Source organism: Carcharodon carcharias, chromosome 20, assembly GCF_017639515.1.
Source record: "Carcharodon carcharias isolate sCarCar2 chromosome 20, sCarCar2.pri, whole genome shotgun sequence".
Classification (NCBI taxonomy): domain Eukaryota; kingdom Metazoa; phylum Chordata; class Chondrichthyes; order Lamniformes; family Lamnidae; genus Carcharodon; species Carcharodon carcharias.
This window is the reverse complement of record NC_054486.1, coordinates 115,164,213-115,190,550: the sequence shown is the minus strand read 5'-3', so window position 1 is coordinate 115,190,550 and position 26,338 is coordinate 115,164,213. Positions and strand designations below refer to the sequence as shown.

The 26,338-nt window shown below is 45.3% G+C and overlaps 1 protein-coding gene across 10 annotated transcripts in view; it reads left to right on the top strand.

Annotated features, from left to right (window-relative positions):
- The window catches only part of LOC121292766 (G patch domain-containing protein 2-like), a 46,284-nt gene that overhangs the window by 7,645 nt on the left and 12,301 nt on the right, over positions 1 to 26,338 (top strand). For 4 of the 10 annotated variants that reach the window (XM_041215127.1, XM_041215128.1, XM_041215126.1 and 1 more), the window contains exons 2-7: positions 2,711 to 3,403; positions 10,060 to 10,118; positions 18,898 to 19,074; positions 19,284 to 19,363; positions 20,782 to 20,852; positions 21,330 to 21,405. In XM_041215127.1, the coding sequence (XP_041071061.1) occupies positions 2,721 to 3,403; positions 10,060 to 10,118; positions 18,898 to 19,074; positions 19,284 to 19,363; positions 20,782 to 20,852; positions 21,330 to 21,405 (1,146 nt within the window). In that variant the 5' untranslated portion in view covers positions 2,711 to 2,720. The remainder of the gene's footprint in view (positions 1 to 2,710; positions 3,404 to 10,059; positions 10,119 to 18,897; positions 19,075 to 19,283; positions 19,364 to 20,781; positions 20,853 to 21,329; positions 21,406 to 26,338) is intronic. The other 6 variants (XR_005946324.1, XR_005946323.1, XR_005946325.1 and 3 more) reach the window with 2 other exon arrangements.

The following is a 26,338-nucleotide window of genomic DNA, read 5'->3' as shown; positions in this document are numbered from 1 at the left end:
CTAGTATGACTGGCTATCTAATTCCTGTTCTATCGATCCTAATATCACTGGCTAATTCCTGTTCTATTGATCCTAGTATCACTGGCTATCTAATTCCTGTTCTATTGATCCTAGTATCACTGGCTATCGAATTCCTGTTCTATTGATCCCAGTATCACTGGCTATTGAATTCCTGTTCCATTGATCCCAGTATCACTGGCTATCTAATTCCTGTTCTATTGATCCCAGTATCAATGGCTATCGAATTCCTGTTCCATTGATCCCAGTATCACTGGCTATCTAATTCCTGTTCTATTGATCCTAGTATCACTGGCTATCTAATTCCTGTTCAATTGATCCTAGTATCACTGGCTATCTAATTCCTGCTCTTTTGATCCTAGTATCACTGGCTATCTAATTCCTGTTCTATTGATCCTAGTATCACTGGCTATCTAATTCCTGTTCTATTGATCCTAGTATCACTCTATTGATCCTAGTATGACTGGCTATCTAATTCCTGTTCTATTGATCCTAGTATGACTGGCTATCTAATTCCTGTTCTATTGATCCTAGTATCACTGGCTATCTAATTCCTGCTCTATTGATCCTAGTATGACTGGCTATCTAATTCCTGTTCTATTGATCCTAGTATCACTGGCTATCTAATTCCTGTTCTATTGATCCTAGTATCACTAGCTATCTAATTCCTGTTCTATTGATCCTAGTATCACTGGCTATCTAATTCCTGTTCTATTGATCCTAGTATCACTGGCTATCTAATTCCTGTTCTATTGATCCTAGTATCACTGGCTATCTAATCCCTGTTCTATTGATCCTAGTATCACTCTATTGATCCTAGTATCACTGGCTATCTAATTCCTGTTCTATTGATCCCAGTATCACTGGCTATCTAATTCCTGTTCTATTGATCCTAGTATCACTGGCTATCTAATTCCTGTTCTATTGATCCTAGTATCACTGGCTATCTAATTCCTGTTCTATTGATCCCAGTATCACTGGCTATCTAATTCCTGTTCTATTGATCCTGGTATGACTGGCTATCTAATTCCTGTTCTATTGATCCTAGTATCACTGGCTATCTAATTCCTGTTCTATTGATCCTAGTATCACTGGCTATCTAATTCCTGTTCTATTGATCCTGGTATCACTCTATTGATCCTAGTATCACTGGCTATCTAATTCCTGTTCTATTGATCCTAGTATCACTGGCTATCGAATTCCTGTTCTATTGATCCTAGTATGACTGGCTATCTAATTCCTGTTCTATTGATCCTAGTATGACTGGCTATCTAATTCCTGTTCTATTGATCCTGGTATCACTCTATTGATCCTAGTATGACTGGCTATCTAATTCCTGTTCTATTGATCCTAGTATCACTGGCTATCGAATTCCTGTTCTATTGATCCTAGTATGACTGGCTATCTAATTCCTGTTCTATTGATCCTAGTATCACTCTATTGATCCTAGTATGACTGGCTATCTAATTCCTGTTCTATTGATCCTAGTATCACTGGCTATCTAATTCCTGCTCTATTGATCCTAGTATGACTGGCTATCTAATTCCTGTTCTATCGATCCTAATATCACTGGCTAATTTCTGTTCTATTGATCCTGGTATCACTGGCTATCTAATTCCTGTTCTATTGATCCTAGTATCACTGGCTATCGAATTCCTGTTCTATTGATCCCAGTATCACTGGCTATCGAATTCCTGTTCCATTGATCCCAGTATCACTGGCTATCTAATTCCTGTTCTATTGATCCCAGTATCACTGGCTATCGAATTCCTGTTCCATTGATCCCAGTATCACTGGCTATCTAATTCCTGTTCTATTGATCCTAGTATCACTGGCTATCTAATTCCTGTTCAATTGATCCTAGTATCACTGGCTATCTAATTCCTGCTCTTTTGATCCTAGTATCACTGGCTATCTAATTCCTGTTCTATTGAACCTAGTATCACTGGCTATCTAATTCCTGTTCTATTGATCCTAGTATCACTCTATTGATCCTAGTATGACTGGCTATCTAATTCCTGTTCTATTGATCCTAGTATCACTGGCTATCTAATTCCTGTTCTATTGATCCTAGTATCACTAGCTATCTAATTCCTGTTCTATTGATCCTAGTATCACTGGCTATCTAATTCCTGTTCTATTGATCCTAGTATCACTGGCTATCTAATTCCTGTTCTATTGATCCTAGTATCACTGGCTATCTAATTCCTGTTCTATTGATCCTAGTATCACTCTATTGATCCTAGTATCACTGGCTATCTAATTCCTGTTCTATTGATCCCAGTATCACTGGCTATCTAATTCCTGTTCTATTGATCCTAGTATCACTGGCTATCTAATTCCTGTTCTATTGATCCTAGTATCACTGGCTATCTAATTCCTGTTCTATTGATCCCAGTATCACTGGCTATCTAATTCCTGTTCTACTGATCCTAGTATCACTGGCTATCTAATTCCTGTTCTATTGATCCTAGTATCACTGGCTATCTAATTCCTGTTCTATTGATCCTAGTATCACTGGCTATCTAATTCCTGTTCTATTGATCCTGGTATCACTCTATTGATCCTAGTATCACTGGCTATCTAATTCCTGTTCTATTGATCCTAGTATCACTGGCTATCGAATTCCTGTTCTATTGAACCTAGTATCACTGGCTATTTAATTCCTGTTCTCTCCATTGATCTTTCCCAGACGCTGTGCAATGGATGAGTTGGCTCATGACCTGGCGTCTGCGCTGGACGAGACGTCTGAACAGAACCGTTTGGACGAGGAGATCTGGGATGGACCGGTCCTGTGCCCGCGGCAGCAGCAGAGAAGGCAGGCTCGTAAACGGAGGGGGCGCAAGCGGCGCTCCAACTCCAACCACTCGCTGGATTATGCCCGCTGCTACAGCGAGGCCTCGGAATCCAGTCAGGACGAGGTGGGGGGTGGGGGAGGCATCGCGGGCGGGGGAGGGGCCAGTGATTCCGACGATGACCGAGCAGTGGTGAAGAGACTCTCTTCCCTCAATGTCACGCTCAAGGGGAAGTACCACACCTGGCATGAGTCAGATTCCTTCACCGAGAATACACCTGGGCAGCCACTGCGCCGACGGCGTAAGGTCAAACGCGTGACCTCAGGGGGTGCGGGTGACGTCAGCGCTACGCTGCAGAAGAAGCTGAAGGTTTCAGAGCCCCGGCTGGGGTCCCAGCCCCCTTCCTGTTCCCTGAAAGCCCCTTGCCAGCACAAGAAGCAGCGCCTGTGCAAGGCTCCCTCTGCTGAGTCCTGGCTGAGCTCCGAGGCGCTGTCCATCGAGCCCAGTCTCCGGCTGGAGGAAGCCCGCAAGGAAGGGATGGATTGTGAGACCAAGGAACATAAAGCTTCAGACGAGAACATGACTGACAGGTAATCAGAGTATTGCACCTCCGCCAGCCCCTTTATATATGAATCTCAGGATGACCAGGCAGTGCCGAGGCTTGTTCAGTAAATAATGACATTATTAGTTAATTATAAAACCAGACTTGTCAAGCAGAAACTAGGAAGGTAAAGTAATTCATCTTTCTAACTACCCTAACTCTCACAAACAAACACACACAAAATAATGGAATAAAATAGAGGAATTCTGTCAGGGGGTCAGTACTGAGGGAGCGCCGCTCTTCGGAGGGTCAGTACTGAGGGAGTGCTGCACTGTTGGAGGGTCAGTACTGAGGGAGTACTGCACTGTCAGAGGGTCAGTACTGAGGGAGCGCTGCACTGTCAGAGGGTCAGTACTGAGAGAGAGCTGCACTGTCAGAGGGTCAGTACTGAGGGAGTGCTGCACTGTCAGAGGGTCAGTACTGAGGGAGCGCTGCACTGTCAGAGGGTCAGTACTGAGGGAGTGCTGCACTGTCAGAGGGTCAGTACTGAGGGAGTGCTGCACTGTCGGAGGGTCAGTACTGAGGGAGTGCTGCACTTTTGGAAGGTCAGTACTGAGGGGGCGCTGCACTGTCAGAGGGTCAGTACTGAGGGAGTGCTGCACTGTTGGAGGATCAGTACTGAGAGAGTGCTGCACTGTCAGAGGGTCAGTACTGAGGGAGTGCTGCACTGTCCGAGAGTCAGTACTGAGGGAGTGCTGCACTGTCAGAGGGTCAGTACTGAGGGAGTGCTGCACTGTTGGAGGGTCAGTACTGAGGGAGCGCTGCACTGTCAGAGGGTCAGTACTGAGGGAGCGCTGCACTGTCAGAGGGTCAGTACTGAGGGAGTGCTGCACTGTTGGAGGGTCAGTACTGAGAGAGTGCTGTACTGTCAGAGGGTCAGTACTGAGGGAGTGCTGCACTGTCAGAGGGTCAGTACTGAGGGAGTGCTGCACTGTCAGAGGGTCAGTACTGAGGGAGTGCTGCACTGTCAGAGGGTCAGTACTGAGGGAGTGCTGCACTGTCAGAGGGTCAGTACTGAGGGAGTGCTGCACTGTCAGAGGGTCAGTACTGAGGGAGTGCTGCACTGTCAGGGGGTCAGTACTGAGGGAGTGCTGCACTGTCAGAGGGTCAGTACTGAGGGAGTGCTGCACTGTCGGAGGGTCAGTACTGAGGGAGTGCTGCACTGTCGGAGGGTCAGTACTGAGGGAGTGCTGTACTGTCTGAGGGTCAGTGCTGCGGGAGTGCTGCACTGTCAGAGGGTCAGTACTGAGGGAGTGCTGCATTGTCGGAGGGTCAGTACTGAGGGAGTGCTGCACTGTCGGAGGGTCAGTACTGAGGGAGTGCTGCACTGTCAGAGGGTCAGTACTGAGGGACTGCTGCATTGTCGGAGGGTCAGTACTGAGGGAGTGCTGCATTGTCGGAGGGTCAGTACTGAGGGAGTGCTGCACTGTTGGAGGGTCAGTACTGAGGGAGTGCTGCACTTTTGGAAGGTCAGTACTGAGGGGGCGCCGGACTGTCGGAGGAACAGTACTGAGGGAGTGCTGCACTGTCAGAGGGTCAGTACTAAGGGAGTGCTGCACTGTCAGAGGTGCTGTCCTTTGACATTGAACCGAGACCGTGCCTTCTCCCTCAGGTGGATGTAAAAGTCCGTTTGGCGTTAAAGAGGAACAGTGGAGTTCTCCCTGACATCCTGGCCAATATTTATCCTATAACCAACGTCACTGAAAGAGATAATCTGGCCATCAACCCGTTGCTGTTTGTGGGATCTTGCTGTGTGTAAATTGGCTGCCATTTTTCCTAAATTACAACATGAGCGCACTTTACAAAATCCTTCATTGTTTATGAAGAGTGTTGGGAGCTACTGAGGTGGTGAAAGTTTTTTCTTCCTTTAACTGACACTAATTGCAGTTAGTTACAGAGTGGGTTGGGTCGTATCAGTACTTTAACCAGTGGAACCTCTTTTTACTGTTTAAGGATCAGTGCCTTTCTTGCACATTCTCTCGCTCCCAGCTGAAGGATACAGTTAAGAAATTCACTCTTAAAATATTTAACATCCAAGTTAATTAAATAGAATCGAGATGGCTGGGCAGACGATATGTTGCAGCTGTAGTATGTGGGCTCTGGTGGACACCGGTGTGATCCACGGTGAACACATCTGCAGCAAGTGTTGGCTGCTCGAGGAGCTTCAGCTCAGAGCTGATGAGCTGGAGTCTGAGCTGCGGACACTGCGACACATCAGGGAGGGGGAGAGCTACCTGGACACTGTGTTTCAGGAGATAGTTACATTCCTTAGATTAATTACATCAAATTTGGACCATGGTCAGGGACAGGAGGGTGTAACTGCGAGTGAGGCAAGGTATGGGGACCCAGAATTTAGCTTTGGAGGAGCCTCAGCCAGTGACCTTATCCAGTCGGTATGAGGTTCTTGCTCCCGGTGTGGACGAGGACTCAGACTGCTAGGAGGATGAGTGAACTGACCACAGCACTGTGGTGCAGAGCGCTACGCTTGTGGGGGAAGAGTAGAGAAATGTGGTAGCAATAGGAGACAGCATAGTTAGGGGAATAGATACTGTTCTCTGCAGCAAGGATAGAGGGTCCCAAAGGCTGCGTAGCCTACCTGGTGCCAAGGTTAAGGACATCTCTTCTGGGCTGGAGAGGAACTTGGAGTGGGAGGGGAAGGATCCAGTTGTCATAGTCCACGTAGGTACCATCGACATAGGTAAGACTAGGAAAGAGCTTCTGCTGAGGAGTTCTACTGAGCAGTTCAGGGCTAAATTGAAAAGCAGAACCACAAAGGTTATAATCTCCGGATTACTACCTGAGCCATGTGCAAATTGGTGTTAGGCAAAAAAGATTAGAAAGGTAAATGCGTGGCTCAAAAATTGATGTGGGAGAAATGGGTTCTGATTCATGAGGTGCTGGCACTAGTACTGAGGTAGGGGAGAGCTGTTCCACTGGGACGGGCTTCATTTGAACCATGCTGGGACCAGTGTCCTGGTGAAACATATAACCAGGGTTATAGCTAGTTCTGTCGAAGGGTCATGAGGACTCGAAACGTCAACTCTTTTCTTCTCTGCCGATGCTGCCAGACCTGCTGAGTTTTTCCAGGTAATTCTGTTTTTGTTATAGATAGGACTTCAAACTAATTAGCGGAGTTTGGAGGGGAAGGTTCAATTGAAGGGAAATTTTAAAAATCAAAAAGAAACGAGAGAGCAGAGGTGCAGGATAGTGATGAAGCAAATGATAATCAAAATGTGATAGGAAGGGGCAGAAAATATAAGCAGAAGAGTGCGGCAGAAATTAGAAGCAGAATGAGTAATAATGGTAAAAAGTCAAAGCTTAAGGCTCTTTACCTGAATGCACACAGCATTTGTAACAAGATAAATGGGTTGACGGCACAAATAGAAATAAATGGATATGACTTGATAGCTATTACAGAGACGTGGTTGCAGGTTGACCAAGACTGGAAACTCAATGTCCAAGGGGATTCGACATGCTGGAAAAATAGCAAAAAGAAGAAGGAGGTGGGGTAGCTTTGTTAATAAAGGAAGGTATCAGTACCATTGTGAGTAGGATATAAGTGCAGTAGATTATGATGTGGAACCAGTTTGGGTGGAAATAAGGAATAGCAAGGGGAAGAAGTCACGGGTTGGAGTTGCCTTTGGCCCCTGAAGAGTTGCCTCATTCTAGGACAAAGTATAAATCAGGAAATAATGGAGGTGTGTAAGAAGGGTGCTGCAATTGTCATGGGTGATTTTAATCTGTATATTGACTGGTCAAATCAGATTGGCAGGGGTAACTTGGAAGATGAATTTGTAGAGTGCATCAGGATTTGTTTCTTAGAGCAATATGTTGCAGAACCTACCTGGGAACAGACTATTTTAGATCTAGTAATGTGTAATGAGGTGGGATTAATAAGAGATATCGTAGTTAAAGATCCTCTAGGAGGTAGCGATCACAACATGGTAGAATTTCAAATTCAGTTTGAGGGCGAGCAACCCTGGTCTCAAACCAGTGTCCTCAACTTAAATAAGGGCATTTACAGAGGTACGATGAAAGAATTCTCTAAAGCGAGCTGGGAAAATAGACTAAGGGGAAGGTCATTGGATGAGCAGTGGTGGACATTTAAGCAGATATTTCATAATGCTCATCAAAAATATATCTCGGACTCGATAAGAAGGATGAACCAACCGTGGTTAACAAAAGTGGTCAAGGAGAGTATCCAATCAAAAACTAAGGCAGACAAAGTGGCAAAAACTAGTGGTGGGCCAGAGGATTAGGAATTTTTTAGGAACCAGCAGCAATGACTAAAAAGCTAATAAAGAGGGAGAAAATTGATTATGAGGGTTAATTGGCAAGAAATATAAAAACAAACAAGAATTCCTATGGGTGCATAAAAAGATAGAGTGTGACTACAGTGAGCGTGGGACCCTTGGAGGATGCGACTGGAGAATTGATAATGGGGAACAGGGAAATGGCAGATAATTTAAACCAATATTTTGCACTGGACTTCACGGTGGATGACGCTGTAAACATCCCAAAGATATCAAGGAGCTAATGGGAGGAACAGTAATGTAACCGTCTCTATCGTGAGGGACAAAGCATTTGAGAAACTAATGGGACTAAAGGCAGACAAGTCAACAGGACCTGATGACCTGCATCCCAGGGTTTTAAAGGAAGTGGCTGCAGTGATAGTGGAGGCATTGGTGGAAATATTCCAGAACTCACTGGATTCTGGAAGGGTCCCAGCGGATTGGAAAACAGCTAACGTGATGCCCCTGTTCAAGGAGGGAGGGAGACAAAAGCAGGAAACCACAGGCCGCTCACATCTGTCATTGGGAAAATGCTAGAGTCCATTATTATGGAAGAAATAGCAGGACATTTAGAAAAGCCTAACGCAATTGAACAGAGCCAATATGGTTTTGTGAAGGAAATCACGTTTGACAAATTTGCTAGAGTTCTTTGAAGATATAACAAGCAGAGTTGATAAAGGGGAACTGGTGGATGTAATGTATTTGGATTTCCAGAAGCCATTTGATAAGATGCCACATAAAAGGTTATTGCACAAGATAGGAGCTTACAGTTTTGGGGCTAATGTGTTAGCATGGAATGAGGATTGGTTAACACACAGAAGACAGAGAGTCGGGATTAACGGGTCTTTTTCAGGTTGGAAAGACGAAACTAGTGGAGTGCCACAAGGATCAGTCCTAGGGCCTCAATTATTTACAATCTACATTAATGACTTGGAGGAGGGGGCAGAGTGTAATGTATCCAAGCTTGCTAACAATACAAAAACAGGTGGGAGGGCATGTTGTGATGAGGACATAAGGAATCTGCAAGGGGATATAGACAGGTTGAGTGAGTGGGCAAAACTTGGCAGATGGAGTTTAATGTAGGAAAATATGAGGTCATGCACTTTGGCAGGAAAAATCAAAAGGCAGACTATTATTTAAATAGAGAGAGACTCCAAAAAAGTGCAGCACAGAGGGACCTGGGTGTTCTTGTGCATGAAACACAAAAAGTTAGCAAGCAGGTGCAGCAAGTAATTAAGGAGGCAAATGGAATTTGGGCCTGTATTGCTAGGGGGTTGGAGTTTAAAAATAGGGAAGTCTTGTTACGACTGTACAGGGTGTTGGTGAGGCCACACCTGGAGTACTGAGTACAGTTTTGGTCCCTGTATTTAAGAAAGCATATACTGGCATTGGAGGCAGTTCAAAAGAGATTCACTAGGCTGATTCCAGGGATGAAGGAGTTGACTTCTCAAGAATGGATAAACAGGTTAGCCTTTATTCATTAGAGTTTAGAAGAATGAGGGGTGATCTTATTGAAACGTACAAGATTCTGAGGGAGCTTGACAGGGTAGATGTTGAGAAGACATTTCCACTCATGGGAGAATCTCGAACTAAGGGACATAGTTACAGAATAAGGGGACACTCATTTAAAACTGAGATGCAAAGGAATTTCTCCTCTCAGAGGGAAGTGAATATCTGGCATTCTCTTCCCCAGAAAGTTGTGGAAGCTAGATCACTGGAAGTATTTAAAGAGGAGGTAGATAGATTTTTAAAATAGCGGGGAGTTGAGGGTTATGAGGAGCTGGCACGAAAGAGGATTTGAGGCCTGGGGGAGATCAGCCATGACCTTATTGAGTGGCGAGGCAGGTTTGAGGGGCCAAATGGCCTACTCCTGCTCCTGTTTCTTATGTTCTTATGTCTCCGCCTCCTGCCTAAATACTCCAGCTCCATTTCCTGTCAGCTCCCTCATAAACTCAGTGGTTGGGTCAGGAAGTCTCTCAGACATAGAGACTGGCATGATGTCTGGTTCATTCTCTGGGCTGTGCTGATGACAGCCGTGGGAATGGGTTTGGGAGTGACGATTGTTCTTAGTACCATTGGGATTGAGGGATGTGAAATCGACTCATGTCCCTGCTCCCAATCACAATGTAGTCACTTCTACTGGAAAATTTCCCTCTGGATTAGTGAGGATGCAGCCATGGGGAGGGGGTTTGGGGGAGGAGGGGTCAGTCAGTGTCTGAGGAACACTGGTAATGGTCAGCAGTGGGGGCCAAGGACGATGGGTGGGGGTTACGGGACTGGGATGTGTCGCTGAGGGGTTGGATGCATCTTATTGTCACTCGTGCTTGATGCTCTGCTCTGCTCTGTTTTCCAGTGATGCGAGCAGCGTGTGCAGCAGCGATGGTCTCTTCACCAATGACGAAGGACGACAAGGTAACGACTCCCAACTCACTAAACATTGTGACACGGGTTAATAAGGACAGGCAAAAAGCGAACAGCTCATTCCAGGAACGATAGGTTTGGAAATCACAGAAGTTACATTGAGGCTTGTGTGGTGGAATCTTGGTTAGCTCACATTTTGAATACGGTGACTTATTCCGGCCTCCATATTATAAAAAAGATATTGTGAAGAGAGAGTGGAAAAGGTGCAAAGAACTTTTACTAGAATAAGAAATAGGAGCAGGAATAGACCATTCAGCCCATCGAGCCTGTTCTGCCTTTCAGTGAGATCATGGCTGATCTACTTCAGCCACACTTTCCTGCACTCTCTGTCTCTTTTTATTATTTGTTCACAGGATGTGGGTGTTGCTGCACCAGGATTTGTTGCCCATCCCTAGTTGCCCTTGAACCGAGTGGCTTGCTAGGCCATTTCAGAGGGAAGTTAAGAGTCAGCTACATAGGAACAGGAGTAGGCCATTCAGCCCATCAAGCCTGCTCTGCTATTCAATTAGATCATGGCTGATCATCTGCCTCAACACCACTTCCCTGCTCTATCCCCATATGTCTAGATGTCATTAGTCGCCAGAAATCTATCAATTTCTATCTTAAACATGCTCAATGACTGAGCCTCCATAGCCCTCTGGGGTAGAGAATTCCAAAGATTCACCACCCTCAGTGAATAAATTCCTCCTCATCTCAGCTCTAAATGGCCTGTCCTTTATTCTGGGACTGTGCCCCCTGGTTCTAGACTCACCAGCCAGTGGAAAACTCCTTCCTGCATCCACCCTGTAATGCCCTGTAAGTTTCAATGCGATCACCTCACATTGCTGTGGGTCTGGAGTCACATGTAGGCCAGACCAGGTGAGGAGGGCAGATTTCCTTCCCTAAAGGACCCAGATGGGTTTTTACAACAATCGACAATGGTTTCATGGTCACCATTACTGAGACTAGCTTTCAATTCCAGATTTTTCTTTAATCAATAAATTGAATTTAAATTCCACCAGCTACCAAGATGCGATTGGAACCCATGTCCCCAGAGCATTAACCTCCAACCAACTACGCTTCTTTCAGATAAAAGCAAAATACTGCGGATGCTGGAAATCTGAAACAAAAACAAAAATAGCTGGAAAAACTCAGCAGATCTGGCAGCATCTGCGGAGAGAAAGATAGAGTTAACGTTTCGAGTCCGTATGACTCTTCTTCGAGAAGGAGAAGTGCCCACCGGTCACAGCCTCAAGTGTACCATTCATTGATTTTAAGTTCCACCGGCTACTGTGGTGGGATTTAACCCCATGTTCCCACAACATTTGTCTGATCCCCTGGATTACTCATTCTGTGACACTAACACTACACCACCAGCTCCTATATACTCTTTTGAGTAAGAACGATCAAGTTAGCAGAGGTCAACCTGCTCCAATGTATCTGAGCACAGGAGAGTCCCCAATTAACACCCACCGCTTGAATATAATTAATACCAAATAATATACAATTATCACACCAGTTCACCCTGATCCACACTACTAGTTACACCCTCAGGAATTCTAAACAGGTTTGTCAAACATGATTTCCCTTCAATAAATCCATATTAACTCTGCCCAATCATATGATTTTTTAAAGTCCTTAGTCATTACTTCCCTAATAAATAGATTCTAGCAATTTCCCTACCACTGATATCAGGCTAACTGGCCTGTGGTCCCCTCTTTTCTCTCTTCCTCCTTACTCCGGGGTTACATTTGCCACCTTCCTATCTGAGACTTTTAGAATATAAGGAATTCTGGAAGATCAAAAACAATGCATCATCTACTGTTTCTGTGACAACCTCTTTCAAAACCCAATAGTTGGGCCATCAGCTCCAAGAGATTTGTTGGCTTTTAGCCTCATTAATTTTGTTATACTATTTCTTTACCAATACTAATAGCTTAAAGTCCCTCGTTTTCGCTAATTTGCCCATGACTTTTGGAATGTTTTTTGTGTTGTCTTCTCTAATGACAGGTACAAAATATTTGTTTGATGTCTCTACCGTTTCCTTGTTCCCTATTAGAAGTTCTGCTGCTTCTGCTTCTAGGGAATTCATGTTTACTCACACTAATCTCTTCCTTCTCACATGCCTGTAGAAACTCATTGTGCTTTTATATTTCCAGCTGGTTCAATCTCATACTGTTTTCTTTACCAGTTTCTTTTATATCCTTCACTTAATTTTATAATCCTCCCAAACTTCAGGTTTGCTCTTCCTGCAACTTTATATACCTCTTCCTTTAATATTATCTAACTTTCTTGTTAGTGATGGTTAGGTCACTTCCTGTGGTGTTTTTCTTCTTAAAGGGGATGTATAATCATTGCTAAAATGAATTAATTCTGTAGATGCGAGCTATTGCTTGTCTAACACATGTTTTAATGTAGTTTCCAATCCACCTTAACCAGTTCGACCCCCATTCCTAAGTAATTTGCTTTGCCTGGATTTAAGACTCTAGTTTCAGTTAAATTACTCTCAAACTCAATGTAAAGTTCAGTTGTGGTCACTCATTCCCAGAAGCTCCTTTATTACAAGGATGTTAATGAACCCTTTCTCATTGCAGAAAGCTAAATCTGAAATAGCCTGTTCTTGAGTAGGATCCTTGACGTACTGATCTAGAAAACAATCTGGAGTGCATAACGTGAACTCATCCTTCTTCGCTATTCTTGAAAATCTTGTTTTGCTTGGTCTTTATGAAGATTAAAGTCTCTCCTAGCTACTGACTTATGATCTGATGAGAGGTCATTGACCTGAAACGTTAACTCTGTTTCTCTCTGCATTGATGCTGCCCGGTTGGCTGAGCATTTCCAGCATTTTCTGTTTTTATCTCAGATTTACAGCAACTGCAGTATTTTGTTTGTTTAACTGTATTACTTTTGTTAAATGCACTTCTAATTCAGAGCCTCCCAACTGGTGTGCCACAGCGCTCTGCTGTGCTGTGAAGACCCCTGGTGTGCCACCAAATAAGATTCAAAACACATGTAAATAAAATTAACCTCCCCCGTCAGCTCCAAGCTCGAGGAGCGTGAGGCACATGCACCAGCTGAGCCCGACCAACGTTAAATAACCGAACTGCGCCTGTGTGGCCCTTTCCCGGCCGGCGCGTGCACGGTTTGGATCACTGACGTAAAGAATTCAAACCACGTAGGTGCGTCCTGTTCCTGGCTGCTGCATACACAGGAGGCTTGAGGTTCCTTGGGACTTGCAGGTGCCGACTACGGAGCAGAAGACAAAAGGCCACGTGCACCTGCCCCAAAAGTGAACCCTCAAAAAGGGCGAGAAAACCCAGGGAGAAGCGAGGGAGACAGGGAGGGGTGAAGAAAGCAGGAGGGAGGGCAGGGAGAAGTGAAAGAACAACACAGCTCCCGGTGAGGGAAGAAGGCAGAGGTAAGAAACAGGAATCAATGAAGCTAAAAGCAAGAGAAACAGGCTCCAGTTAGAGAAAGGGCTGTGAGGAGCAGACCTTAAGTGAAGCAGGCTCAGGAGAAGCCCCAGCATTCAAAGTGACCTCAAAAGAAGCCCCGAAGATCTGGGAAGACAACTGAAGGTTGGTAGGTCAGTGCTGCAGGGGCAAAGGGTTCACCTTTGGAGCAGTTAGTGTTCTGCCTGCTGTAGCTGAAGAGCTGACATTGTGCTTGTAAGTTGATGCTTGAGGGCATTTACTGTGCAGTCTGGTGTGATTGATCATGCCATGGATAAGTTCTTGAGTAGAGGTGAAGAATCCCGCTCTGATTCAAAAGCACAGAACCTCAGGAGATAAAAGTGAGATTCGTACACAGACAGTGACAGCTACTTGGTCTTTGGATTTTCATGGACTGGTGATGCCTCTTGCCCTGTCCCAGAATGCCGAATTTGCAGGGAGAAGCTCTCAAACGCTTTAACGGCACCAAGTAAGTTGAAGTGTCGTTTCAATACAAAACACTGCTCACTCTCCGGCGAGGATATACAGCGCCTCAAGCGGCCGAGAGAACAAAAGGTAAAGCAAAATCAGCGTATGATGGAGTGTGCGGGTTTCAGATACTGCGCAGGGGGTGAGTTACCTGGTGACTGAGCTTGTAGAAACATTGACAGAGCCGCAGACCATTGCTGAAACACTAACTCTGCCGGCATGCAGAACTACTGGGGGAGTAATGTTGGGAGCTGATGCTGCTAAAGAAATGTATGAAGTTCCTCTTCCTGATAATGCAATCAAACAGCACCATTGACAAACTGTCAGCCGATATTGAACAGGTGCTTCAAGAGAATGTAGAAACGAGTAGAAGACTTTCCCTGCGGATTGATGACTGCACCGATGTTAGCGGACACTGCCAGCGCTTAGCCAATGTCAGGTATGTTGACGGGGATTCTATCAAAGAGAATTTCATGTGACCAGAGAGGAAATCTTTTGTGTCACGACTGAATATCTGGAGGAAAGCAATCTTAACTGGACCACGTCTAATAGCATCTGCGCTGATGGAGAGGCTTCGAAGGTGGAAAAAGTCAAGGATTTGTGCGGGAGGTAAAGGCCAGAATCCTGACATCCAGCTCAGCCATTGTATCCTGCACCATGAAGCCTCTGTTACCAAAATAACCCCTCCTAAGCTCACTGTGGTATTAGACCAAACAGTGAAAATCGCTATCGTGTAAAATCACGTTCCTTACAATCCCACTTGTTTACTGTTTTGTGTGAAGAGGTGGGAGTTGAGTACCAGGGTTTACTCTATCTCGGGGGAAGGTCCTTTCCTGTATTTATGAGCTCTGTGTGAATTGCCACAAAGATTTAATCGGTGATGATTCTTGGTGTGCTAAGCTTGCAAATCTTTCAGATATAGTCAGGCATCTGAATGAGCTGAACGTTAAAATGCAAGGGCGGGGGTGGGGGAACGAGAGCACTCTGACTGCCTCAGGTAAACTTCAAGGCTTCAGATCAAAAAGGGGCCTTTGGCAGGAAGAAGTGGCAAGTGGGTGGACTGAGATGTTCAAACTGGCGTTGGCGAATCCTTCTGGCAAAACCATACTCTATATGTCACGGCACATCATCTCCACACATCTTAAAACACTGTATGAGAAATTTGAATGCTACTACCCTCCACCAGTATGGAAGACTGACGGGGTACGTGATCTGTTTAGTTCTCTTTCTTTTGAATCGTCAAAGACGTTGTAGTTAAAAGAACAGGGGGAACTGACAGAGCTCAGGATAGATCCTACACTGAAACTGAAGTTTGCAGAGATGCTTCGGGACACATTTTAGTTGCTTGCAGGGCAAGAATATCCATCTCTTTCAGATTGCGCTATAGCAGTACTCTCCCTGTTTCCCACAACCTTCCTGTGTGAGTTGGTGTTCTCACCCCTGGCTGATGTAAAAAAACAACAGAAGGAGGGAGCACCTGTCGTTGGAGCAAGACCTGCGAGTTACCCTGAGAGCAGCTCCTCCCCGGATCGAAAGACTGCCCACAGAGGCAGGCCCAGGTGTCACACTAACGTTATCGGTAAGATGCTGTTCACGGCATTACCTTCATTTATGAACTTTCATATTGAGAAGTTAGATTTGTAAGAAGGAAACCAATTAAAATCTTTAATGGGAAAGACTTTTAAATTGTGTACGTTGCAACTGGTGATAAGGCGTTCACTGTAATTGTAAACGAATGAAAATTGTATTAGATGGTGGCTTGACCTGTTTTTAGGAGGTTTTAGAGATAAAAAGCTTTTGCTACAGGGCAGTTCAATTGGAGGAAATAGGAGGTGTGCCTCAAAATGTTTCACAGTATAACGGTGTGCCATGACATATAGAAGTTTGGGAAGCACTCTAATTTCCTGATGTATACACTGCTGTGCACTGCAGCAACCACTATTAGGGGGCCTATAAACTACCCCTGCTGTGCTTTCTGCCCTTTTTGTTTCTTAGCTCTGTCCAAACTGATTATAAATCTTGATTTTCTGAACTAAGATTCTTTCTCTATTGTTTTTATCCCATCTATTGTTATCAGGGCAATTCTCTCTTTCCCATTGTAATCTAAAGGTCAAGTATTCTGGAATATTTAAAATTCCAAACTGTGGTCACTCTGCAACCACGTCTCCAAAGTAGCTGTTAGATCAGATCTATTAATTCCTGTCTATGTGATTAATTCATCGTACAGATAGACTGTACCTGTACTACTTCCTAACCCAAGGAGTGTGACTGCCTCCGGAACAAAGTGTCCAGGTAATTCTCTCCCCTCCTGATCCCCTGCAATGTCTGCAGCTCAGACTCCAGCTCAACAGCTCTGAGCTGGATTTTCTGGAGCTGCACAGGGCACTGTCCAGGATCACTGTGCTTTCCAGACTCCCACATGCTGAAGTTGTGTACATCATGTGCACTGCCAGCCCTAGATAACCCTGTCTAGATTAGTTATTTAAACTTCACCTTTTTAATCAAGCTAACTTTCTTCTAAGTTTTGAAATTAATTACTTGATTTACTTTAAGGTATAGTTAGTTTAAATTAACTTAGCTTAGTGGCATTTTCCCTCTCCTCCCATAGTACTTAGCCCTTTGCTGCACTGTTTGCAAAGGGAATGGGGATGTCCCTTTGGTGCTCTTGTGTTCTCTCCTCTCTATTACCAGAACTGAGAGGTTATAGCTATCAGGAAAATTGGAACAGGCTGAGGTTCCTGAAGGCTGAGGGGTGACCTGACAGAGCTCTTTTAGAGTATGACAAGGATTGATAGGGTGGCATAGAGAGGGTGAGACAAAAACGAGGGCTATTGATACAAGGTTGTCACTAATAAATCTGATTGGGAATGCAGGAGAAACATTTTCAACTGGAGGGTGGGGTGAATGTGTAATGCACTAGCACAGGAAGTGGGTGAGACAAATAGCTTGAATGTATTTAAAGGGAAGCTACATAGATTATTGAGAAATAATTTGAAGCATAAGTTGACAGAGTGAGAGGAAGTAGTGTGGAAGGAGGCTTGTGTGGAGGATTAACACCAACATGTTTGATTGTGAATACTTTGTAATGGCGGCAGCAAGTCCCTGACCCACCACAATCAATTCAGAAATAGCCCTTCAACAGACAGTGAAAGAACTGACATTAATTGAGGAACTCATGGCATTGAACTATAGAGCACAAGGGAGCTTTACTCTGCATCTAACCCCGTGCTGTACCTGTCCTGAGAGTGTTTGATGGGGACAGTGTAGAGGGAGCTTTACTCTCTATCTAACCCCGTCCTGTACCTGTCCTGGGAGTGTTTGATGGGGACAGTGTAGAGGGAGCTTTACTCTGTATCTAACCCCGTGCTGTACCTGTCCTGGGAGTGTTTGATGGGGACAGTGTAGAGGAAGCTTCACTCTGTATCTAACCCCGTGCTGTACTGGTCCTGGGAATATTTGACGCAGACAGTGTGGAGGGAATAATTACCCAGTAGGAGTGAAAAGGGAATTACCCAGTAGGAGTGAAAAGGGTTTAGTGGCTCTTTGTAGCCCCTGTCCCAGGGGTATCCCCAGATCTCCTGGGACAGATCCCTCTGCAGGGAGCAGTGACTGAGTCAAACTGATTCCCCAGGTAACCTTGGCAGTGTCCTCTGTGCCCTGAGGTCTGGGTGTATTGAGTTAAAACAGTTTAAACAGTGACACTGGCTGAGTTTAGACAAGGTAGAGAGCTGTAGCCTGCCACATCTGGACACGGTTTCACAGGGCTGCTGTTGTTAGCTGCGTGTCTGTGTTAATGAGAACTTGTCGGTTTGAGTTAATGAGGAGTGAAAGGTTTGCTAATCACATTGGCTTTGGAAATGGCAAGAAATTTAACAGTTGTCAGAACACTTTGTCTGAACAAGTCTACAGCAGCAGTGAGATGAGGTGAGTGACAGTCCTGTGCATTGGGAGCTGTGTTTCGGAATGGGGGAGGGGAGGCAATGAGGGAAGTAGAGGAATGGCTGGATTGAGGGCTGAGGTTAGGAGATGGTCAGTCTGTATTTCTGCTCGGAGTTCGGTGGAGACACCGTGAACTTCTCATCCCCAAGTCTCCTTAAACTGTGAGAAGCACTGAGCTGATTCTGTCTTTCTGAATATTGTCTCTCTTTGGAAGGATATGGAGACTTTGCTTCAGTAGCTGTCCCTAGGTCCCTCTATGGTCAATGAAATAGGATAGTCACTGTGCCAAGCAAAGTTCTGTGGACGCTGAAAACCTGAAAGAAGAACAGAAACTGTTGGAAATACTCAGCAGGTCTGACAGCATCTGTGGGGAGAGAAAGATCTTTTATCTGAGCTTTCATCCCTGTTATAATGTAGGAAACTCAGCAGCCAATTTACACACAGCAAGCTGCTAGAAATAGATTAGGACCAGTTAATCTAGTATAAATTTTTCTTCATTTGTTTAGTGGATGTGGGAGTCACTGGCTGGGCCAGCATTTATTGTCCATCCCTAATTGCCCCTTGAGAAGGTGGTGGTGAGCTGCCTTCTTGAACCGCTGCAGTCCATGTGGTGTAGGTACACCCACAGTGCTGTTAGGGAGGGAACTACACTTCAAAGGTATTTTGTTGGCTGTAAAGCACATGGGGAAAAACCTGAGGTTGTAAATGACGCTATGGAAATACAAGTTTATTCTTTCTGGTAAAGTGGAGTAATGCACAAGAGGAACTAGGTCTGATACTTTGCGGAGTTGGGCGTTTCTAAACTCACCTCCACTGCAACTCCTGACAGTTCCCAGGGTATGTGAGGGTCGCGTCTCCTGGTGGGGGGGGTTATTCTCTGGATTTGCACAGTAAATGGATTGCTGACTCGTGTTTGTACTGTACGTCCACAGGTGACGATGAGCAGAGTGACTGGTTCTACGAGGGTGAATGTGAACAAGGATTCCGTATTCCCAAACTGCTCCCTCACTGTGACCCGCAGCTCAAACCACCACTGGCAGACGAGGACCAGGGTGTAGGACAGTACACCTCGCCTGCGTTCCTGCTGCCCTCTCGGCCAGCGCAGAGAGGTGAGGAGAGCTGAGACTGAATTGGGGATGCAGAACCAAACCCTGAACATGATGTACATCCAATTCTTCCCCCCCGCTACCACGCCCCACCTCTCTTGTTGCAACTGTTCCCCCCCCCGCCCTGCAGCTGTCCCCACTGGCCTGCTCTGGATGTCCTCTGGTTTGTTGTGTTTAATAACAGACGCCAGTTTTGTTTTCTGCTTCCTCAGGTTACCATGCTCGGCTGAACCGTCTCCCAGGGATTGCGGCCCGCTGCATACGGAAAGGTCGAAGGCGTCTCACGGGCAAGGTAATGCTGTTGGTGCAGGGAGGGACACGCTGGGGGCTAGGGAGGGACACACTGGGGGCTAGGGAGGGACTGGGAGCTGGGGAAGGAGGGACCAGGAGGGAAGGGCTGGGAGATTGTGCGGGGGGGAGGACAATGTCCAGAGTGTTACTCAGCCTGCCCTGCCTTCACAAGGTTGTGTTACCTCTGCCCTAACCTGTGGTGTCAGCAAATCCCTGGCTTACCATTGCTTTTAACATCCTCCTCTTCCTCTCCTGACTTATTTCTCTTGCGCCCTCTCTCGCCCACCACCCCTCACTCACTCTCCCGCCTCTCCTTCTCTCTCACCCCCCCCACCCCACTGTCTCTCTGATCTCTGTCGCTTGTGTCTGTTTTATGAGCTCTCAGGCAGGTAGTGTGAGCTATGTTTTGCTCATTAATTCTTCCTGATTCCAGTGAGCTGGGAGTTGGTTATTTTGGGGTTGTGAGCTGTATTCAGGACCATATAATTGAACTGATAAATAATGAGGCTGCTCGATGTGAATGAGTGGAGACAAACTCTTCTATTACTGAGTAATCAAGAATAATTGAAATGTAAACAGTTAGCATGTCGATGGTGAGTTATTAGCTGATAATTTGAAGACATTGGCTTCTGTTCAGTTCCAGCGAGCCTTGTCTGTGAGTAATCTCCAAACTGATTGACAGAATGTCTCATTTTAGAAATCAACAATTAAATCCAGGGTGAATTTTATAGTCATCGTGTTAACACTCTCAGTACTGACCCTAAAACAATGAGCTTGCATTTATGCAGTCCCCTTGTGCAGTCCCTTTACGTAGTCCCTTTATACAGTCCCCTTATGCAGTCCCTTTCACAACCTCAAGCAATGAACTATTTGTGAAGTGTGGTCACTGTTGTAATAAAGGGAAACCTAATATACAGCAAGATCCCACAGAAAGGGATGGATAGAACGATAAGGAAAAGAAGGAGAGGAGGGAGAAAGAGACAGAGAGATGGGAATGGGTGAAAGGTGTAGGGGGATGGGGAAGAAGGAAGGAAGTGAGGAGGGGGAGGAAGAGGGGTGTGAGGGGATGGGGGAGAGAGGGATTCAGAAGAAGGATGGGGCAGAGAAGGGAGAGGTAGACAGGGAGAGAAAGCTGGGAGGAGAGAGAGAGAGAGGGGGGTTGGAGTTGACCCCTGCAGTCACTGTCTCTTCTCATATCACACACTGACCCCTCATTACAGACTCCCAGTTGGATTTACAAATCGTACCTTTTCTAGCTGGAGGTAGTGAATAAGGACTGTATAGGAATAGGAAAAGAGGAGGAGAGTGGGGGGTAATTGGATAGCCCTTTCAAAGAGGTAGCATGGCTGTGATGGGCCAACTGACTACCTTCTGTGAGCTTTGACTCAGTGAAGTAATTTGTGTCTGTATCTGTTCCAGCAGGAGGGCCCTGTAGGTGCCATTCCCAACGAGCGAGTGAGTCACTTTGGGCAGGATCCCTATCAGAAGGAGTAAGTGGCAATATTCAAACATTCAAGGGAGCCTTTAATACCCCATTGGTATGGGAAGCTGTGAAAACTGAGACACCCAGCCCTGTGACTTGAAGATGTTGACACACCTTTACCCCATGTACCCCTCCCTTCAGCTCATTAACTTTGCTGTGTCCAAAATGGGAGTGGTTTCTGTTGTTGTGTATAAGGCAGCTGAAGCTCTCAATGAGGTTCCAGCCTTGTCCTAGGTCACGAACCTGACCTGATTGCTGCAGCTTGAGCTTCTCACTCCCTCAGTTACTCTGGGTGGATGTTGGGGGGAGGCGGGGGGCTGGGTTTTGCTCAATGCCTGGACTGATCTCTGGCCAACTTTCCCTGCTTCAGCCAGGAAGGGAGACGGGGTCCAGGGGAGGTGGGGACCCTGCCACGAGCTGTGTCTGTCTTTCTGAGAGCTCCATGAATGTGGTTGTGTTCAGATGATTCTCTTCCCTGTTGTAGATTGCGGAGAAACTTCTGTGTCCGGGGTCAGTACCGAGAGTGGAGTGTACTGAACCGGCTTCAATCCCTGCGTGGGGTAAGTTGAATCCTCTGTTTTTCTTCTGTTTACCCCGGTACTGAAATTCTTCTTGAATTATTAGAAGTTCTGCTTTGGATTCTTGGCTGCTGTAAATTTGATGAGGAAACACCCTTTAGAAAAAGCTTGCAGAAGGCAGAGAGGGTTGGGTCGAGAGAGCATTATCTGTGAGGTTTGGGAACACAGGAACAGGAGGAGGTCACTCAGCCCCTCTTGAGCCTGTTACAGAGGAACAGGAGGAGGTCACTCAGCCTCTTTTGAGCCTGTTACACAGGGACAGGAGGAGGCCGCTCAGCCCTTCTCGAGCCTGTTACACAGGAATGGGGCCATTCACAAGAACACAAGAAACAGGAGCATGAGTCGACCGTATGGCCTGTCCAACCAGCTCCACCATTCAGTACAATCTTGGCTGATCTTAGGCTTTAACTCCACCTTCCTGTCCGCTCCCCATATCCCTTGATTTCCTGTGAGACATAAATCAGTTTGTCCCAGCCTTAAATGTATTCAACAATGGAGCATCCACAACCCTCAGGGGTAGAGAATTTCAAAGATTCACAGCTCTTTGAGTGAAGGAATGTCTCCTTATCTCAGCCCTAAATGATCGGCCCCTTATCCTGAGACTGTGTCCCCGTGTTTTAGATTCACCGACCAGTGGAAACAATCTCTCAGCGTCTCCTCTATCGAGCCCCTTCAGAATCTTGTGGGTTTCAATGAGATCGCCTCTCATTCTTTGAAACTCCAGAGAATATAAACCCAATTTACTCAGCCTCTGAGGACAACCCTCTCATCCCAGGGTCCAATCTAGTGAACCTTCGCTGTTCCGCCCCCAATGTAAGTATATCCTTTCTTAAATGTGGAGACCAAAACTGTGCATAGTATTCCAGATGTGTCTCACCAAAGCTAATTTTCTGTGTTCCTTGTACCAGCACATCCAAATCTCTTTGAACATCAATACTTACAAGTTTCTCACCTTTTAAAAAATATTCTATTTTTCTATTCTGACGACCAAAGTGAATAATTTACACTTCCCCGCATTATACTCCTTCTGTCATCTTGTTTCCCACACACCTAACCTGTCCATATCTCTTTGCAGCCTCTCTGTGTCCTCCCCACAGCTTATCTTCCCACTTAGCTTGGTATCATCAGCAAACTCAGATACTACTCTCCATCTCTTTGTCTAAGGCATGAATATAGATTGTAAATAGCTGGGGCCCCAGCACTAATCCTCGTGACACTCCGCTATTCACTGCCTGTCAACTTGAAAAAGCCCCATTTATGCCCACATTCTGTTTTCTATCCATTAACCAATCCTCTACCCATGCTAATATATTACCCTCAACTCCATGAGCCCTTATCTCGCCTATTAATCTGTGTGGCACCTCATCAAATCCCTTTTGGAAATCCAGATATACTACATCTACTGGTTCCCCTTTAGCTAACCTACTGCTTATATCCTCAATAATCTCTCTTAAATTTGTTAAACAGGATTTCCTTCTAGTAACATAAAGTTGATTTGTCCTAATTATACTATGCTTTTCTAAGTGCATTGTTAAGTCTTCCTTAATAATAGATTCCAGCATTTTCCCATTAACTGATATTAGGTTAACTGGCCTCTAGTTCATTGTTTTCTCTCTCCCTTCTCTCTTGAAAAGCTTCCAACTTCCAATCTGATGGGACCGTTCCTGAATCTAAGAAATTTTGGGAAATCATGGCCAGCACATCCACGGTAGCTATCTCTTTTAGAACATCAAAACATAGGAGCAGGAGTAGGCCATTCAGCCCCTCGAGATTGCTCTGCCATTTAACTAGAACATAGCTGACCTTCTACCTCAATGTCATCTTCCCACACAATCCTTGTATCCCTTGATGTCATCGGTGTCTAGAACTCTATTGACCTCTGCTTTGAACATACTCAATGACTGAGCCTCCGCAGCCCTCTTGGGTAGAGAATTCCAAAGATTCACCATCCACTGACTGAAGAAATTCCCCATCTAGGTCCTAACTGGCCTACCCCTTACTGTGAGACTGTGTCCCTTGGTTTTAGACCCCCCCAACCAGAGGAAATATCCTTGTTGCATCTACCTTGTCGAGCCCTGTAAGAATTCTGTACCCTTCAATGAGGTCACCTCTCATTCTTCTAAACTTTAGAGATTACAGGCCCATTCTCCTCAATCTTCCCTCATACGACAATCCCGCCATCCCAGGAATCAGTCTGCTGAACCTTCGCTGCACACCCTCTCTGGCCAGTATATCCTTCCTTAGATACAGAGACAAAAATTGTACACAATACTCCAGGTGTGATCTCACCAAGGCTCTATACCATAGCAGCAAGACCTCCTTACTCCTGTACTCAAATCCTCTTACAATAAAGGCCAACACACCTCTTCCTAATTGCTTGTAGCACCTGCATGTTAGTTTTCAGTGACTCATGAACAAGGACACCCAGGTCCCTTTGGACATCAACACTTCCCAATCTCTCACCATTTAAGAAATACTCTGCATTTCTGTTTTTCTTACCAAAGTGGATAACTTTACATTTTTCCATATAATATTCCATCTGCCATGTTCTTGCCCACTCACTTAGCCAGTCTAAATCTCCTTGAAGCCTTTTTGCATCCGAGGTACAAGCCAGCAGGTCCCAGGGATTTGTCATATTTTAGTCCCTTAAGTTTCTCCAATACCTTTTTCTGCTGATATTAATTTCCTTAATTTCCCCACTCTTTGTGGCCCCAGGGGACCCTCTGCTTCTGGAATGAAACTCGTGTCTTCTATTTGTTCAATGCCTCTGCCATTTCCTCATTCCCCATGATGATTTCTCTCCTTTCTCTGCTTCTAAGGGACAAAGTTTACTTTAGTGTCATGAAACTATTAATGTATATAATATTGGAAAATAATTTCTTTTTAAGTAGAGGTTTAGTCTGTAGGTGTGTTTAATTGGATTAAAGCCAGCTAGTCTGGGTGCTTTGATGTGTCCTAGTTTTGAGATGTAAGAGAGGTAAAGGGCATTTGCGTTTTTTGAATAGAGCATTCAAGAAGTGGGGTGAAAACTGACACCTTCCTAGTAGCTACCAAGCCAAATGTTTATATTACGAATAACGTTGGTACAATGAAAGGGGTTTTATTGTTAGAGAGGTTTAGTTCAGAAGTTGTTGATATAATGAGTATTAACATTAAATCAGTGGTGTTAGGTATAACTTCAGTAGTTTTTGGGTGTGTAGGGCAGAGGCAATGTGAGATCAAAAGGCAGCTGTAAGCCCCCAACTGGCTCCATAAGAACCAAAGTGAAAAGAACCTCATTTTGAATTTGTAAGGTGAAAATGCTTTGCCTGGTGTTTGGTTAAGTCTATGGGTTGCTGTTGCCTTAATGGAGATTAGTTGGGAATTTGTTAAAAGTTATGATAGTAGTAATTTGTAGTCACGTGTATATATATTTTAACGTGTGTAAATTAATAAAATGTTTCAATTAGTTAAATATAAAACTTAGAGAACTGGTGTTCTGATTCCTGAATTTAGAGTCGCATCTCAAACATAACACTTAAAATTATAGGTTATGACAGTTGTTTAAAGTCTCTCTCTGGGATTTTTAAATAACTCAGCTTTACCGACTGCATCAGTCATAACAATAGCTACTCTCTTCCTTTTTATATACTTATTAAAGGCCTTGCAATCGGTTTTATAATTTTGGTTAGTTTACCTTCATTCTATTTTTTTCATTTTTATCGACATTTTGGTGGAGACAAAGGGATGAAACTCGCTAGTCACTGGAGGCTGAAAGAAAGTAGAGAAGGGAGAACCTCTTTGCCTCACTGCACCCAATTCCTGCCTGAATCAAATGACCAACTACACACACTATCCATGTCTCACTCTGGCATAGTCTCCTCTCTGTGCATCCCCTTGCTCCATTCAGCCCCTTGAGCCTGTTACACAGGAACAGGAGGAGGCCATTCAGCCCCTCTATGATGCCTGTCCCCATTTGAAGAAGCGGATTCGTTGATTTGCATCTCAACTCCATTTACTCTCCTTGGAAGAAGTGCTTCCTGACATCACCCTTGAGTGGCCTGACTCGAATTTTAAGTTTGTTCGGGACTCCTCTCCCACCCCCCCAAACCCCCACCAGCAGAAATAGCTTCCCTCTATCTACCCTATCAAACCCTTTGATCATCTTAAACATTTAATCAGATCACCCCTTCATCTTCTAGACTCAATGTTTATTGCCAAGTTATAGAATATTCTAGTACACGTGCAGCATGAGAGAGAGAGAGAGAGTATAAACATGCTCCCCTGTAAGTGAAAGGACTGGCTTTAACCTGCTGCAGTACCTGGACCTGTCCAGAGACATAGACACAGAGGTCTTGGTCTGTTGCTGGGTTGGGATGTTTCCTCACTCTGCTGTAGCCTGGTTTGGTGGACTCTGTAGCCGCTGTGGCTGTTGTTTGGCACAATGGCGGCTTCGTGAGGATCCCCCCCTGTCCTGGTGGTGGCGGGTGGTGACGGGGGGAATTCATATTGCGGTGATGTTAGGGTGCGTCTCCGTGTGGGAGTGTCTCTGCCCCGGGGGGTGGGGTTGGGGCTCAGGTTTCTCCCAGGCCCCATGTTACGGCCGGGATGGGGGGAGTGTGTGAATTATCCAGCCCCCACTACTCTGCAGGGCTGTCCCTTTAGTTCAAATGTTTAATTTCTCACCAGGATAGCTGATTATTTACCGAAACCTCTAATACCCAGAAGAAAAGAGTCTCTGACCAGGCTGATTTCAAACACTCAGAATGACTAATTTATTTTTAACAAAGCTTCCTTTTAACAAGTTGCAAGTCCTGGTTAACACACAATTGTAATGGGGAAGTATAACTATCTATCTCTTCCTAAAGAATTCCCCGAGCACACCCCACACCCCACACCCCACAGACCACACCCCACACACCCCACACACCCCACA